The sequence below is a fragment of the Aythya marila genome, assembly GCF_965140915.1.
Source record: "Aythya marila genome assembly, chromosome: 2".
Taxonomy (NCBI): Eukaryota; Metazoa; Chordata; class Aves; order Anseriformes; family Anatidae; genus Aythya; species Aythya marila.
In genome coordinates, this window is record NC_139043.1 from 16,219,545 (window position 1) to 16,236,841 (window position 17,297).

At 39.5% G+C, this 17,297-nt stretch overlaps 1 protein-coding gene across 15 annotated transcripts in view; it reads right to left on the reverse strand.

Annotated features, from left to right (window-relative positions):
• Positions 1-17,297, reverse strand: part of SVIL (supervillin) — a gene marked incomplete at its 5' end in the record, with an annotated part of 136,158 nt that overhangs the window by 44,101 nt on the left and 74,760 nt on the right. For 8 of the 15 annotated variants that reach the window (XM_082752170.1, XM_082752158.1, XM_082752171.1 and 5 more), the window contains 10 exons: positions 183-278; positions 1,030-1,169; positions 1,565-1,626; positions 2,774-2,808; positions 3,454-3,624; positions 3,955-4,845; positions 6,903-6,986; positions 12,306-12,987; positions 13,386-13,537; positions 13,664-13,721. In XM_082752170.1, the coding sequence (XP_082608296.1) occupies positions 183-278; positions 1,030-1,169; positions 1,565-1,626; positions 2,774-2,808; positions 3,454-3,624; positions 3,955-4,845; positions 6,903-6,986; positions 12,306-12,987; positions 13,386-13,537; positions 13,664-13,671 (2,321 nt within the window). The remainder of the gene's footprint in view (positions 1-182; positions 279-1,029; positions 1,170-1,564; positions 1,627-2,773; positions 2,809-3,453; positions 3,625-3,954; positions 4,846-6,902; positions 6,987-12,305; positions 12,988-13,385; positions 13,538-13,663; positions 13,722-17,297) is intronic. The other 7 variants (XM_082752169.1, XM_082752168.1, XM_082752165.1 and 4 more) reach the window with 6 other exon arrangements.

Sequence of the window (17,297 nt, forward strand, 5' to 3'; positions counted from 1 at the left end):
TTGACCAAAAAAAGCTGCGATGTTTTATCATGCAAATGTAAACGAAGTTGACAAATGTTTTAAATATTCTTGAAACAAGTATTGACTTGACACATTGAAAAGGCATTCAAGACTTTAAAGATGCATCTGCTATTGAGGAATCTTGTGCTCCATGTAACATGCATGTTTATCCCCCCCAGTACCTGATAGGTTGTACAGTGCTCTTAACTACAGTGGGACTAGGTACTCTTGTCACTACTGTGTGGGTATTCACAGAACGTGAAGCAGGGGTAGGTTCACTTTAAAGAATTGCCAAGGAGGGAAAATTCACAGGGAGAGAGAAGAAAAAAGCATTAAGAAAAGCAATACATTAAGTGTTAACTACAGAAAAGACCAAAAACAAAACAAAACAGAAAAAAACAAATAGCAATGATTTTTAATTAACTGCTGTGAACTTTGCAAAATAACATCAAATACTTTGAAAGAACTAAAAGCCTAGAGGAGCGAACAGGTTGTCTCTCGAAGATGCTGTTACCCATAACATAAGCCATCTTTTAGCAGATCATTAGATGAACATCTATTCACCTTTTTCTCCATTTTCCCCCCAAAATATTTTTTTTTTTCAGGAAACTTTCATGATGTATGACCAAAGTGCAAGAAATGTTTTCAGGAAGTACATTTGAGATTTCAGAGTTTAAAAGCCTTTTCCCAATACAAATACATTCCATAAGAAATAGTGCAGATTTCCCTCAGTGTGAAGTATCCTTTTCATTTGAGTTACAAACCAATGCTATGATTAATCCCATTTACCTAATCTACAGCTTCGTAAACCTTCTGCCAAATTACAGTTCATGCAATTTATGTTTTACTAGTCCCTCTACTTCTAATAAGGAATTTCAATATAGCTTCCCTTGTGGTTCTCAAGGAAGTTGGCCCTTAACAATAAACATTTTGCCTTGCTACAAAGTTGTAAACACCACATATATGGTACTTATTCCCAGATTTAAAAGCAGGAACCAAAGTTAGAGCCAACACATGAACAAGACTTACGAAGCTGCAATGACCACTTCCTCACTGGTAATTGGTTGTGTGTGCGATCTATCCTGCAAGCGCCGCAGTCTTCTCTCTACTGCTGAACTCCTTGTAGGTGGTTTAGGAATATTCTTTATTTCAAATGATTTTTCCATTTCCTAAGTGGACATATATCATAATTAAAATCATGAAAAAAAAAGTTCTAAAACACTATTTTCTTTTAAGCTTTCCTGGATGCAAAGTATTAATTTTCCTGATTGTCTACCTCTGAACCAGGTAGACAATTAGAACCAGGATATAATAATACAGTAGCCATCATGGAGTTAAAATTAACTGCACATTTCTTCAAATGTTGTTCTCAAAGATGGCTTTAAAGCAACAGGTCTGCTGCATAGGTAGATGAGATGAAGTTAAAAAAAAAAAAAAAAAAAAAAGTATGTGCTTGGACTTGGTTAACTTCATTTACACTTCATTGTAATGAACCTAATCATCCTCAGCATCTTGAATATGCAATGTTTAGCTCTGTTTTCTATTAAGAAAATGTAATACTTACTCTAAAAAGCAGCCTCTTTGCAGCTACACTTAGTTTGGCTCGGTCATCTAATTTTTCTTCATCTACAGAAAGAAAAAAAAAAAAGCTGAATGTAATGAATATAATGAATCAAGCTCATAGCTTGTAGTAAGTGAAAGTTTTTCTGACTAAATGATTTCCAAACTCCCCCAAAATAACATTTTAGTAATAAAAGAAGCATTTGCAGCAAATAAATTGGCTGTACTCCCTTTTAATGAAAGATATATCATGAACCAAATTGAATAAACTTATACTTGTATTTACATGTATTGCACCAGAGAAAAGTTCTGAACAGGATTTTGGGAGCAAAAGATTTTTCTTCAGGACAGTTCATGTGATTTCAGGGTAAGCATTATTATAAGCATTATTTATAATCATATATGTATTAGTCTATGACAACACATTGACTAAGAAAATACTTAAGACTGAGAGATCAACCACTGTCTTAAGCTCAGTATTTATCCTGCTGAATAGGACACTTATTTTCTCTCAGTTGACCAGACAAGAGTCTCTCCTGGCAGCTGGTCATTCTGATTACCATCTTCTCTGCCCATATTTTAAAGGTTCAACTGGTATGCTTAGGAGCTGAAATCAGCATCCTCCAGATCCAAGAGCCAGCATCTCAAAGCTGCAGAGTATCAGCTTTCAAATAGCATAAGGCATTAAAGTCTAAATTTAGCTCCTCATGAGATTAGCTTCTTAATTTGTGCCAGAGTTGCTGAGAGTGACATGAAGAAAAGAGAAGCAAGATGGCAGACAATTATATAATTTAATAACCAGCATCTTGCAACATCCTTAGCTAGGAAATACTTTGCTAATATCAGTTTCTCACTATAGTAAAAGCTTTTTAGTTATTAGCCCTGAACTAATGATTAAAATGTGTTTTTTTTTTTGTTTTTTTTTTTTTTTTTCCAGCTAGCAGTCAGATAAAAGCAATTAAATTAAAAAAGGAAGCCACTCCACCCTCTACTCCCCATATATAGTTAAGAGTCCACAGATCAACTTCTGAACTTAACTTAATCTGAAATTAAGTCTGTAGCAGACATGACCAAGGAAAAGTGGTTCTTCAAACTATTATAGGAATTGATGCTTATATTCAGGTGGACTTTGTTTGCATTATCAAACACCACTTCAGTTAAAAAAAATACATTTGTTCCCATTTCTTCCTTAGAAAATTGTATAGTGACATACCATCAGCAGTTGGTATTTCTGCACTCAAAAATGACCTAGTGAAAAATAATCAAACAGGAAGAAGTTAGCTTGAAATGAGACATCAAAAATGAGATTCAAACTCCATCTGAAGCAGCAAGACATAAGAATTCTTAAGAATTTGAAACTTGTCTATTTTTCAAGTTTCAACAGTTTCCACTTGTAACATCCTTTCATAAAGCAGAAAGGCAAGCAATCACAGCCACACTTGAATACAGTAAGGGAAAATGATTTCCACTTCATCTTGCAGAAGATCTAAGATTTGATGCCAACTCTTTTAACACAAAATCTGTAGATTTTTTTTTATAGCAAATGATAAAGCAGAGTAGATGGGCTCTTTATTTTATATAACTCTTTATATAAAAACAGACAAAAGCTTTTATCATTAGACAGAACCAGACAGCTGTAATACTTTATGATTCACTGTTTACCATTTTATGGAGAGGGATTTGCAGCAAATTGGTTTTCGTTGGTTCTTATTTCATGAAAAACTGCATATTCAAGTCAATTGGAATTTATCCTATAACCAATACTCGATTATTTTCAAGGGGAAATAATAACCTTGTAAAATATTTATGCTAACAAGTGAACAAAATTTTCTTCACAAGCTTGTTCATGCCTACCTGCACCAGAACGCTACACAGAACCACATACATGCCTACCTATCCGTCTCCTTTCGTTCTGCTGACGTTATAGGTTGAGTTTTAAATCTCTCAGAAGTCTTTCTATTTTCACCAGGAGTAAAATAGCGCCTCGGCCTTCGTGGCCCTCTTTCGCGATCCCCATTGGCAGACAAAGCGCTACCTGACGTTGACATCTCAAACCGAGACTCGCTTTTAAACCACATGATAGAAAGCGCATAGGAAAGAAAATAGGAGAGAGAAGTAAAGCATAGATGTAAGCATCTCTACAATCCACCAGAGATCACTCTGCATGCTCCTCCGGTACCATGCACGGACGTACACCTCCCAGCTACCCCCATCACAACTTGCACCAGCAAGCAGAAGCACAGAAGCGGCCTTCAGACCATCTCAGCCTCCAATACACACTGGTGAGAGCTAAGCTGTGTGCTTTAAGTGCCCAACACAACTGTTGTCGAGTGTGTGTAATTTTGCCAAGGACGTGCAAGTTTCACACGAAAATACGTCTGAAATGTCACCTACAGGTCTGTTTTCTTGTTGGCATTAGCAGTTTCCAGAAAGACATTACGGAGCTGGGCAACAGAGACTTTTGTGTCAACCATGCCAATCTCACCATTTGCTGCATTTGCTTCCGTGCTCTCCTTACTATGAAAAGATGCTAGCTTAGGAGCCACCGTATAGTCAGACATGGAGCGAGTCAGGACTTTATGCTTTGCTGTTGACACTTTCCAGACGGGACCTTTTGCCTTGGCAGGCTGCGACACGGACCCGCTCTGTATGTACATAACCGCTTCGCTCCTTTCTATGTTCTCCAGGGCCTTCGGGGGCTGCTCAGGACCCTGTCTCCTATTGCACTCTAGCTCCCTCTGAACTTCCGAGTTGACCTTCGGCTTGCTGGCAGAAGAGGAGCTCCCCATGGTGGTGGTGTCCAGTTCTCCTCCTCCAAAGAGGCCTTCGTGGCTCTTCCCTTGCTTGCGGATCTCAGACGGCAAGATGGGCCTTCTGCCTTTGGAAGCCTGCTCGCCCTCCAGGGCCTCCTCTTCATCAGGCTTTGCTCCATAACCAAGTGCCTCTTTCTTGTCGCTCTCTGACGCTGGGGCCGCTGCTGGTTTTGTTAGCAGGCTGACGCTGTCTGCTAGGAGACGGCTGCCAACGGGGAGATTTTCTGCTTCTTCAGTTGCCATCAGCTGAGCCGTGTGAGCAACGCCAGCAGGCTGGATATAGCCATGTATTGGTTGGCGGACCGCGCTGACGGGCTGATTTACAACCCTGTCAAAGGCAGACGTTTCTGTCTGGAGAGGCATGTAGTGGGCTGGCACGGGATGGGACTTTCTCTGAGGGACACTGTCTGTGACAGGTTCGGGGCTTCCACGCGCGCTTTCCTCTTTCACCAGTTTCTCTCTAACTTTTACTCTTTAAGAAAGAAAAAGGATCAAAGCTGTGAACAGCGATACCCAATCTGGGAAGGAACACAGATCGAGGGTACAGACAGCAATATCGTATTAAAATAAAAAGCAATCAGTATAAAAAAAGAGAGCAATATTATGATGCTACCCCTTCCTACCCCCCGGTATTAGCAGTAATATTGCTCAAAACCATTCTGGTGATTCGCAGGCCCTTGAACATGCATGGCTCCTGAGAGGTAACCCAGCAAGCCCAGAAAACGGCCAGCATCTTCCCATTAGGCCACAACTGCGTTTGGCCAACAGCACATATCCATAGTCTCAGCCAAACAAACAAGATAATCAAACTCATGTTTGTTATTAAAGTGTTGGGTTCAGCCTGAAGTTGCATATTGCGTTGACAATCCTGTATTTATTCGGATTTGTAAAGGTTTCTAAACATTGGGCAGTTTACTTCATACCGAAATACTGTCGCATATTGGGGGAGAGGATGAAAACACGTTGGTATCTCCACGTAAACCTTCTGATGTTTGAGATTTTGTTTAGTTTTGTGTATCATGTAACATTTTACATCTCTTACATCTAGTATAACTTAGTACAGGAAGTGAGAAAAGCATTGAAAGTGCAAGCCTTGAAGCCCCAGGTGAAACTATGGCATGGCTGTTGCTGTTTAGAGGGCTTGCAGGGGATCAGAAGTTTCAAAAGAAAACCAGAATCAGGCATTCTGTTTTAAAAAGTCTTAATTTGTCTTAAACATTCCAACATGCAAAACTTACAGGAATGTTCCCAAAGGTTACCTTACTCCAGAACATTTTCTAGAAACACTTCTAGACTTGTGGAGCACACATGCAAAACACAGAGTCATGTTCTACCTCTAGACACTTAATGCAACTCTGCTAACAAAAAACAAGCATGCGCAACTGGAGGCAGCCTTTGCTTTACAAATATACAAGATTATATACACATTATAACATGTTATTAATATATTATATTATATACAACGTTATTTTATACAAAATAACTGCAGCTCCACTCTCTAGCAGTTTTACAGCCGCGCCAGGTGGTCAGACAGCTTACAGGGTGAGTACTGGTAAATATCACATACACCATATTAAAAACGAAAGCTGTGTACTTCTTCTCCTTGCAAATGGGTATCAAGAATGATTTTTAACTCTGAGCAAGGTTAGAAACCCTAATCCAGCTCTAAGTATGTGCAAGTCCAGGTTTGCTGCTATGGGACTTTTTGAAGTTTATATTATTAAAAAAGCACCACTTATAAAAAAGGAAAATTAATGTCTGAGAGGATTAATTCCGGATATCCAAATTTACTTGAAACACTGACCTTTCTAATATTTTGGTGTCTCTTATCTCTTACTATTGGTGCACTTACCAGGGAACCTTCTCAAGTTTACTTAAGCACGGAAAGTTTATTTACTGTTAAAAAGTGATTCTTTAAACCGTTATGCATGTACCGAGCATGCTCCAGAACATCCACAGCAATGTTAGTAACTGGGTTATAAGAAATATTTTAGCCAGGAACACGGGAAAGAGTCTTTCTGCAATGCTTTTGCATGGTGGGCTAACAGTATGTGTTACCCAACTGGGAGGAAGCAGCTGCTTGTAGCTCTGATCAAGATCCTGCTTTATCTTCCAGTATTATTTTTTTACTTTTCTTGCACCATTGCCTTTGGAATTCAAGGATTTTATTGTAAGGAATGCTAATGCGGATTGGGTTGTGGTAGAAAAATCTCTTGGTTTGCAGAGTGCAAAATGAGATAAAATAAGTTATAAGTTATAAAAATTAGCAGAAGCCAGTATGATAATAGCAGTGGAAGAAGTGAGGGGCATTTGTACTTCTCCATCAAAATATCAGTTGGTTGCAAGTCACAATAAAAGCAGATGCTTCAGAAGAGTTTCAACAGCTGTTTATCCGCAAGAACTGATACTTTCTAACTCACTGCTGTTAAAGGAAAATAAAGGGCAAATGTTAAATGATGCCAGGGAAAAGGGGAAGAAAAGGGAGGTGTTCAGTCAGATTGTTAGCCACACAGCTACATTTTATGATACCTGGAGGGCCAGCTGATAAGTGAAGGTGTGTCCCCTTCCGAATCTTTCTGAAGAAACCACTCAGGTTTTGATTTCCCTGCACTACTACAGAAAACAGAACTTCAGGTAGTTTTGGAGAAAAATCTCAACATTTGCTCACTCTCATCTCCCACTCTTCCCTCCCCCCATTTGAGCTCAAAACCTTTTCATTTTTAAACGAAAATGCAATTACCTAGTTAGAGAGGACCATTCAGGAAAAAAAAAAAAAGTACAGCACAGTAATCAAATCACAAGGTGACAAACTGTGAAGCAGACTATCGGATTATTTCAACAAACATCTAAACAGTGTTCTGAACATTTAATGTTTTTTGTTATTGCTGTTTTTCAAAGGTAAGTGTGCCAAGTGCACGCTGTCCAGAATTTGATAAGTGAAAGCAACTCTACAATTTCATATTTGCCATTTTCCACTGCAGGTCAGCTTGGAGGATAGATGTAAGGGCACCTCTAAAAGTTGCTCAAATCATTCCCTTGGTTTGTGATTTACAGTGGTAAAAACCTTTCTCTACCTGGTGGGTCCAAAACAAAGAATTAATATGAATTTAATGCAGTTATAAATTTAAATGGCTCTATCATACTTCCTAAGAAGTTCTCTGGAACAGCTGGAATCCCTCCCTCATTTTATGACACTGTAACACGGCAGCTTCAGCAACGCAAACCCCGTGAGCTCTGAGACCCATCAGGTAAGACGTGCTGTGTCACTGCACGACTGGGGAAACAAAAAGCTTCAGAAACAGGCAGAATAATCCCCAAACTTGATCTGGTCTTGATTTCATCCCATTTCCTCACTAGATTTAAAGGCAAAAAAGAAACAAAGGCACTGCAGACTCAACAGCCCTACAGGAAACAGCAGTTGCGGGCTCCCTACCCGTAGTGTCTCGAATGCTTTCCTCCTGCCCGTTTTAATTCCCAACCCCTATGAACAGCAGGTCCTGGTGAGTGCTTTTATCCTTCCAACCACAGCCTGCCCGGCCACACTTGTGTTTACAAACAACCCCCTGGAGGTGACAACAGGGCAGGCTGCTTCCCATTACATGTAGCTGACTCTGAAGGAACTCCTTACATTACAACAGAGCCGTTGGCATCCAAAATCCCACCAAATGTCGAATTGAGCTGCAGGTACTCTACTTCGGTTTTTATTAGACAGTCATTTAATAAGAACAGTTGGACAAGATCAAATCAGAGTTTCTTAAGATAAATTGTTTTGCAACAAATTAACTGTTGAATTTGAGGACTCACCCACAGCTGTCACCAAATCCCAATCAAGCTCAGAACAAAGCCAACCACCGACCGTAGACACAACTTTCATTTTCTTTCCCCAAATGTTTTGAATCCTTAGAGGAGCTAACCAAGCAGGAGGTATTCACAGGAGCTTTACCAGGAGCTGGCCCAGTAGCTGAAATTGCTCAGTAGAAAGCAAACTTCCCATTTGCTTCTTACCGTGTACTTTGGCACATTTTATAGTGGGCAGGGCGCAAGCAGGAATTATTTGTATTTGATCATTCATCCTTTGAAGAGAGCAGTCAGAAGAATGCCAGCCATGTTTTGAATTTAATCAGCCGCTTTATTCAGCAGCAAACTGTACAAAATGTCAACTGCTACTTCCTCAGCACTTCGTTGTCTTTGCAATGATAGACAGTAAGATTGCTTATTGATAAGTAGAAGACTGAAGTCATAGGAAGACCGAAGGCATAAAGCTTCTATGCTTACTGAGCTGCATTCATTTTCCAGTTTCAATTCAGCAAACTGAAATTTAACAAAACCAATTTTGCCACATGTATGATGGGAAGCTGCTGTCAAACACACATGGAAATTGAGCTTTATCGTGCTTGTGCAAATGGCCCTATAAGAGACATTGACTTCAAACAGACCACGTGGAAGCAGGCAATGACTGCTTTACCATTCGGAAACAGGAACAAGTGTTTCCCAGGGTTATCTGTAAATCTCTGAGGATCACAGTGGATACACACAAGCACAGGAAGTTGTCAGGGCACTAAAACAAAGAATGGACTTTTGGCAACTTGGCCTTTAAAATACCACCTCATTTCTACACATGTATCTGAACAAGAAACCAAATCCTAAATTCAAGATTTCAGCTGCTGTAAGAGCTACACCATGTCTTTCTGCAGCTGCAGATGGTTTCCTTTAATATGTATGAAAGGCAGCAGTTGAGGGAAACCTGTTTTACACAAATACTGACCCAAGCCTTATCTAGAAAGAATCTGATTTAGTGATAATGTAGTCAGAATTGTAGTGAGCTCCACTTTCCTTCTACTGCTTTTGCCCGTCTCTCATTTATTAGTACAGAACTTCTGCAGAGCAGGCTAAGTAAAACCAACCACGCTGCAAATGGGATGGAGCTGTTTGGTTTAATCTCAGGAACTGTGCTAACAGCAGGACCCACCCTAAAATGGATTTTACCACTTTATTACCTGGAAACAGAAAACAACTAAGTCCCCCCAAAAAGAAAAACCTTGCAGATGGGGCCTGTCTCCAGCTCTTGCCAAGCACAACTGATTCCGTGGTGCTTCACACAGCACTAGATCTCACAGGGACATACAACTTCCAACAAATGAATAAGTATGTCCCCATTAAACAGACTGCTTCCTTAGTTATTTCTCTTCAGCCCAACTTTTGCAGTACCTTTTATCATAGAAAGAGGTAATGCCTGAGGTGGGAGCTTTAAAAAGAAGCTGCTGGAATTAGTGAATGATGTGATAATGCTTTTGCCCTGCTCAGTCTGAATTTGTAACTGGTTTATAGAGCTGCAATAGAAAAGCACGCTGGGCTAGCTCTGATTCCTTTAAGGCATGGATTTTGGTAAATTGCTTCATGAGTACAAATCCTTGCTCTTCAAAAAGCAAAATTTAAAAGTGAAAAGAGCTTTTTAAAGATACCGGTCTTCTTTCTGTAAGTTCATCTCTGAATGAGCTCATTGAGGTGGTTCTCTACAGCCAGTACACTGTTTCGCCAGGACAGCTGCCACCCTACCAATGCTGCTTGCAGCCTAACTTCTCCTGAGCTGGAAGGGAAAATTATCTACAACGCATTTCATTGTTCTGCGTCTCACTGGTTTCCCTTTACGGAAATGGAGACTACGGTTGCTTTATGAAAGCAAAGAAAATAAAATCCCCTTTTACACTGCGGCAGACACATTCTCGGCTATAAAGTTTGATAGGCTGCTCTCTTTGATTTCCTAAAGCTAAAAACTTGGTCCCTTCCTTCACCTTATAAAACAAAGAAAACAACTTATAAAACTAAGACTGAACCAGCCAAAACACTGCCTCCCAATTTTCAAAGCCCCTTCCTATCAGTAATTGGAATAGTCAAGAGATTTATCTCAAATTGACTGTCTGAAGCTAAGGAATGGTATTTTGTAGTATTTGAGTTGAAGCTGCTTTAGAGACAAGTTTTCTGGAGTCTGGAATAACCAAGTCAGCTCAACGAGTTTCAGTACAACTCTGTTCTCAGTTCTGCGGGTGACCTTGCATATCTCATACACACATCTATCCATGCTAAAGAAGGTGAGCAGGATTATAAATCACCTGAATAATGAGAGGATATGAAAAAAATATTAGAAGACTCTCAGCAGTGTGTCCTACTCAATAAAGTGAAATTAAAAAAAAGAAAGCGAAAGTACCTTTCAGCAGTTTACAAGCACTGGTGATTAGGTGATTTGATCAATCCACCAGGTTGTTAAACTTTGACGTGGAAGCTTGCTTCCTCATTCAAACTTTAAGGGAGTTAATAAGAAAAGCTGTAACCATTTAATGACTTTTAAATAAGAATCAGCTTTTGTGATTTTGATGGAAAGGATATAGAAGACCAGTCAAGGTAGCTTGTTTCTGAACTCACTGCTTCTGTGGTTAAGATGGAAGAAAGTCTAAACTTTTCAGCTTATGCCAGTTCATCTCAGCTTAGAAACACTTCTGTTCAGAAACTGTCAGCAAGTCTCTGCATGATGGAGATGTGTTTGCAGTGGAATTCCTACCACAACTGGTATCGTTTTTGACTGCAACACTCCAACATATCTTCTTTTTACACCTGTTATTTTTTTTGTATATGCAATGATCTAGAAATTGAAGAATCAGATATAAAGAAAATCATATGATTTAAAAATTCTTAGTGAAGCATTGTTTTTCAGTTATTGTAACACCTTAATAGTCTGCTTTTGCATTACTATGTGGAACTACAATGTGAAATTAGTGAAAGCTTTTCTTCTCTTGGAAAAATCTGGCTACCCTATTGCTGGAATAAATTAGTTTAATCTGAAATAATTTAGCATACCACGAGGGAGACTATGTTTTCCAATTTCAGCATGGAATTTTAATTCTCCCCTTTGCCCCTTCATACCTACACCCTGATACAATCTGAGAGGTGATCAACTGTCACAGTTCAAGAGGGTTTTTACATTTCACAGCAGGAAAACAAGTTGTCTAGTCTTTCAACTAACCCAAGATACTTTTCAGTTTTTAACTCTGAGACCTGTTTTATCGTGGCAGAAACTGTCATAAAGCTATTCAAATCTTCATTGACAAACAACTTGCCTTAACTTGGAAACCCTGACCAAACAATTACAGGATACACATGAAAAAAGATAAAGGCTTGCTATAATAATTAATGGAAAAAAAAAAAAAAAAAAAAAAAAGATTTAGAACTGTACCTGCTTCGATTTCTAGTTTGTATAAATATCTTAAACATCAGTTATTCCACTCTCCCAAGAGTACCTAATTTTACCTAATTTTAGCGTACATTCTGTAAGTATAAAGGTAAGTCAAGCACATAACTGATCACAGAAATACAGATATCCGCTTCCGTGTATCAGAAATTCAATAAATCCAACCAAACCAGCCTGAGACTGTATTGCCGAGGGCTGGTGCACCTCTGCCAGGAAGAGAAGCTGAGGGAGTTGGGGTTGTTCAGCCTGGAGAAGAGAAGGCCCCAGGAGGCCTTGTACCTAAGGAGGGCCTGCAGGAAAGCTGGGGAGGGACTCTGTCAGGGAGTGTAATGATGGAACAAGGGGGAACGGCTTTAAACTAAAAGAGGGGAGATTTAAATTAGACATTAGGAAGAAATTCTTTACTCAGAGGGTGGTGAAGCACTGGGACAGGTTGCCCAGGGAAGCTGTGGATGCCCCATCCCAGGCTGAATGCTTTGGGAAGCCTGGTCTAGTGGAAGTGGGGTTGGAATTAGATATCATTAAGGTCCTTTCCAGTTCAAACCATTCTATGATTCTATACAAAACCCAATAAATGCATTCTTCAAGGGCAATAAATATATTCTCATAAATAGTATAGACGCTGATGCAGAAGGTGAATAAGTTAAACACGCAAATTGTATAACCAACCAAAAAAAAGTCATGCTTACCTTTGTCTGATGTTACTGTGCAAGGGCTGGTCATTCTGCAAATGGATTGGTGAGGCTGCCCGCTTTGGTGAAGAAAGGGACTCTCTGGGGGTTTGCTTTGGTGATATTGGCACTTCATTATAAGAGGAAGATTCTCGTCCAGAAAGGGTATGAGAGACAGAACTATCCAACGTTGCTGATGGGTCAGAAGCCTGCCTAATGGCACTATCATCATCTGCCTTTTTATCACTCTTTTCATTTGAGAGCTCTTCTTTAGCTTGAATACCATCTTTTTCGTGCCTGGAGTACTCCTTGGATTCAGAAATCACACTCTTTGACTCCTTCACCTCAGTCCTGGATGAATACAAGGAACTAGAGTCCTTACTTTCATCATCTTGCCTTTCACTTTTCACTCCCTTTCTTTCCAAACTGTCGGGATCTTTCCTTGCCCGTGTATATCTAGACGAGTAGTCAGAATCCAAATCAGAATCAAGAGATAATCCATATTTTTCTGCCAGCTGGCGCCGCCTCTCTGCCTTGTACCTAGCTATTCTTTCTGCTTTAGACTCTAGTTCGTGGGTATCCATGTTTCCTGTATACAAGGACTCTGTGTTTCCTCCTGTGATTTCTGCTCGGTATCTGGATGACCTGGGTTGTTTTTCTACAGAAGAATCTGAAGTTTCCTCCTCTTCATTTGATCTTCCTGTCAAAAGTACAACAAATATGGGCAAATCCATCCCCAAACTCCACCATGTACACCATACCCACCCTTCACATGAAGTGGACTAAGCGCTTTCCATTTTCTTGCGAATCAAAATGTACTAGTGACTGCACATATACTTTTGCACTGTAGTCTCCAAAAACACATAAAAATGATTGTGTATGAGTCACAATCCTCTAAAAGTCTCACAGCAAATTATTCTCGTAAAGCAATGCGTATAATTGACCTTTTTCAAATAAGAAACCCATAGAACTAAAAGACATATTAAAAAAAGTCTGATCACAGCTGTCCTGTAAGACTCTTCTCTGTGTACTGAACATATGATAGGGGTAGAAAACGAGTAATTTAGCAACAGAAGATTGACTTATATATATACGTACCTAAGTGATGACTGTATGGATCAGTTGCACGCATATACCTTGGTGTATCCTCTTCTAGTAAACGGTGTGTGACTGACCCTGGGCAGTTTTGTAGAAGCATAGGTTGCGTATCATTTTCAATTCCTTCTAAGCGTCTAGCTATTCTCTCTTTTCTGAAAAAGATTTGAAAAATGTGAAGTCAAGTATCTTTGAAGATTTGAGGGGAGAGTTTCTAAGAGGAGGAAACAAAACAAACTGTGTGTTTTGTTTTATGGGCCAAAGACTTTTTTCTTTTTTACCTTTTCATTTCCAAAAAATCTTGGTTGTTTGGTTCAAACAGTTTTCTTAATTCTGAAACTGAGACAACAAAAGATTATACAGTTTATAAGCCACTAAGTTTCAGAAACTCAAAGAAACTTGCTAAAATACTTCAGAATAAGAAGGAACAGTCAAAAGGGTTAAGAAGTTTCTCATAGTTTTTGTCTGGTAACAAGCATTTACCTCTGTCTTTGGTAGTTTACTATGCCTGCTGTCACAAGTGCATTAAGCACATGGGCACCGAGGAGTCCTCCAAGTACTTCCAGGCTATGCTAGAATTTCCTATGCCACCTGAACTGTTTTTGAGATCTAGTGTAAAATGGATAAGTTATGTTTTGATTAGGTAACACCAAGCTTACATGCTATAGTAACTGCTTCCAAACCAGGTAGTATGGAGCTATTGCTTAACCTGTCTACACAAAGATTGGTGACCATGTTTAAAGAGAAAAACAGCACCCCTTATTCCTTACTTTCGCCCCCCTCAAGTGGCTCATGGCTGGAGAAAGCCTGTGCAAACTACCATGTCCTCTCATAATATTTCTGCATTCCTACTCTGCTGGTTTTCCCTTTCAGTTTTAGTTGGACATACTTTCCCTCTCTTGCCCTAAACTGTTAGGTGGTGTAATGTGCCAGCAGACAGCTGTCACAGTTCACCAAACAGTAGTGAACCAGCAGGAGGCATGATAGATGAGGTAATCCCTATGTATATACATATGTTCGTGGTTATCAGTGATGTTCGCAAACCACACTGGAGCAGTGAGTGCTACGTAAACAAGTGTGGTGTGATCTCTTACCACGAGGAAGAGAAACCATCCAAGCTGTCAAGGGATGCAGCAGATTGAAGCGGGGCTGGGAATGCCAAAAGTCCCCTAAATGTCATTGCCTTAGCAAAGACGTGGTGCCAAAAGGTGTGCCTTTTTTTTTTGCTTGTTTGCTTTTTTTGTTCGTTTGTTTTTTAAGCCAAAAGCTAAAGCTATTTTAATGCAATGCATCTCTAGATTTCTGATCCTGTTTACCCAGGGATCAAAAATGAATGCAAACTCCATAGTCTACAGCCTGATAAATCAGCCCAAGACTGCCATCAGAAACACTTGATGACTCAGGAGAGTCTAGAAGACCACACCAGTGTAGAAGTAATTCTATCAGCTCTGTTCCCTACTGGACTTCATAGCTCTAGATACTTAAGTTAAACATTATTGAAACACCACCCTTTTAAAGGTCAGGTGCAGTTTCTCTCCCTATCCTTCTGAACTGTTAGAGTTTATGGACAAATCTAAGGTTTTCAGTTGAGCTGCCACATACCCAGTTTTCTGTAGTCAATATCAGTGCTTGCACATCATAGTGCTAGATACAGTTAGTGATAGATACAGATAGATGCTGTTAACATTGGCTGTCATATAACCCTTACATGCTGAAAAGCCACTAGGACTCCAGGTAAAATGCCTTTGACCAGCAAGGCTGAATGGATTCTCATCATGACTACTCAGAGAAGCAAATGAGGTATTAATGCAGCACCTGAGGCTACAGATGGATGCCGATAGGGAATACAGGATACACAGGGGAAAAAATCATCTGGGGCACTCTGAAAAAATCCCAGTCTACAGTTTTACAGAATAGACTAAAACTATCCACTTGAAGTTTTCAAGCCAGGTTAGTCAAACTGATTGTTATCATGCAATGAAAAATCTAAGATGTACACATTTGATGTGACTAGCAGCACAGAGTAGCTAGATATTTCGGAGCTAACCCATGGGGTTACCTCTTCCATACCTAGCTTAAGCACCTGCAGCAAAGCAGATTGAAGCCTACACTATTAACCAAGCTGACCTGCAAACTGAAAGCCAGCAAGCTCCACGTAGAGATCGCTGGAGACAGATGGGAACTGGACTTGGCCAATGGAAAATTTGCATCCTGAACCACGATTAAAGCAAAGATGAGCCCTTACACTGCGTTTTCATAGACTTTTCTCTCAATAAATGGTTCGTTACCACTGCTGCCCTGCCTGCTCAGCTGTGCCAGCAGTGGAACCGCATTAAACAAAGACTTTATCCATGTGAAACCATCCATCTCACGTTCACACTGAAGGAAATGATTTCTCAAATACTTTGCTTTCACCTCTGCCAAACCTACTTCTGTTTAAGTTTGTCCTCTGGATATTAGTTTTTTTCTGTTCCATCTGTTGCTTGTACATACGTAAAATGGTTAAAACAAAACCTATAATTGTTCTGCCACTTCAGACAGGTCAAAAACCTCCATAGCTCGCAGTTAATAAAACCACATTCCATCCAAATCCCGATCATTTCTCTTCCGTAGTCACCAATTTATATGGTCCTTAAAACCACCAGAGAACAGGCCTTTTACACAGTTTTAGTCAAGCTCATAAACTGAGCTTCATGTAAATCAATCTTTTTATTTTCCTCAAAAAAAGGAAACTTGCCTATAAGTCATTCTCACACAAGATATTTGGAATTTCTGAAGAGCTCCCAGCAGCATTAGTTCAACACCCTCCCACTACGTGTCAGCTGAAGTTCCAGAGATTCTACTACAGCTCTGCAGTCCTAAAAAGAGCACTGGACTCATGAAGCATCTCTCCAACACCTTCCCAAACAAGATGGGACAAAAATAGCAAGGGACTACTCTAGACTGCCTTACACTTTTTCCACACTTGAGATTCCAGACAGTAATTTCAGCTAGATTGGCCGATATCTGTAGAGCTTTTGTTGTGAAAACAGTTTCAGTAATATTTTTCAACTATACAATGAAAAAACAAACAAACAAACAAACCAAAAAGAAAAAAACTCACATACAACAAAAAAAAAAAAAAAGAAAAAAAAGAAAAAAGAAAAATGCAAGAAGTCTACTACTTTAGTGATTTCTTTTTGCTAAAGAAAATGTAGGACTTTAAATCATGAAAGCTGGCTGGAAAAGTTTCTGTCCCAAGGACTTTGGTTGGCCCTTGCATGCTAAGGTGGTCAAGTTTTTCTTTTTTGGTTTGCAGTTTGAATATGCTGGTGCCAGCTTCCAATCTGTTCATGAATGGTTTTCCACATTACCATCAGAAACCCATAGCATCTCGAAGACATCCATGACAACATAAAGAATAATAGCACCTCTACCTAAAAGGTAGCACAAAGATCTGATTCAGCAAACATGATTATGATACAGCACACAAGAAAAGACTAAAAAGCTTATAATAATTTGTTTCACAGTAAAAGCTCCTTATTGAAGATGCTTCATGCCAACACTTCACAAGAATTGTTTGTCAGTATAGTGAAGGGAAAGAGGAAGAACCACAGCAGTTTAGGAACAGCCCTGGGCTTCAAACTTTATTTCAGAATGCAGAGCAGGTTGCTGTGGTAGGATATCCTCTAATGCAGACTGTCAAGAGGCATGGTAATTGCGGTAACTGTAGATCTTCAGAGGTCTACAGTAACTGAGTAGGCCTACAATTACCTTGTCAGACCAGATATTTAGCAAAATCAGAATTGTTCCATGTCTCATCCCATCATAATAACAAAAAGTACATTTGGAGTGCACCTCATAAGGATTTTTTTTTCATAAAATTCTTAAAGTGATAGATTTCTTACAGAATTCAGAAATCTTGCAGAATATAAA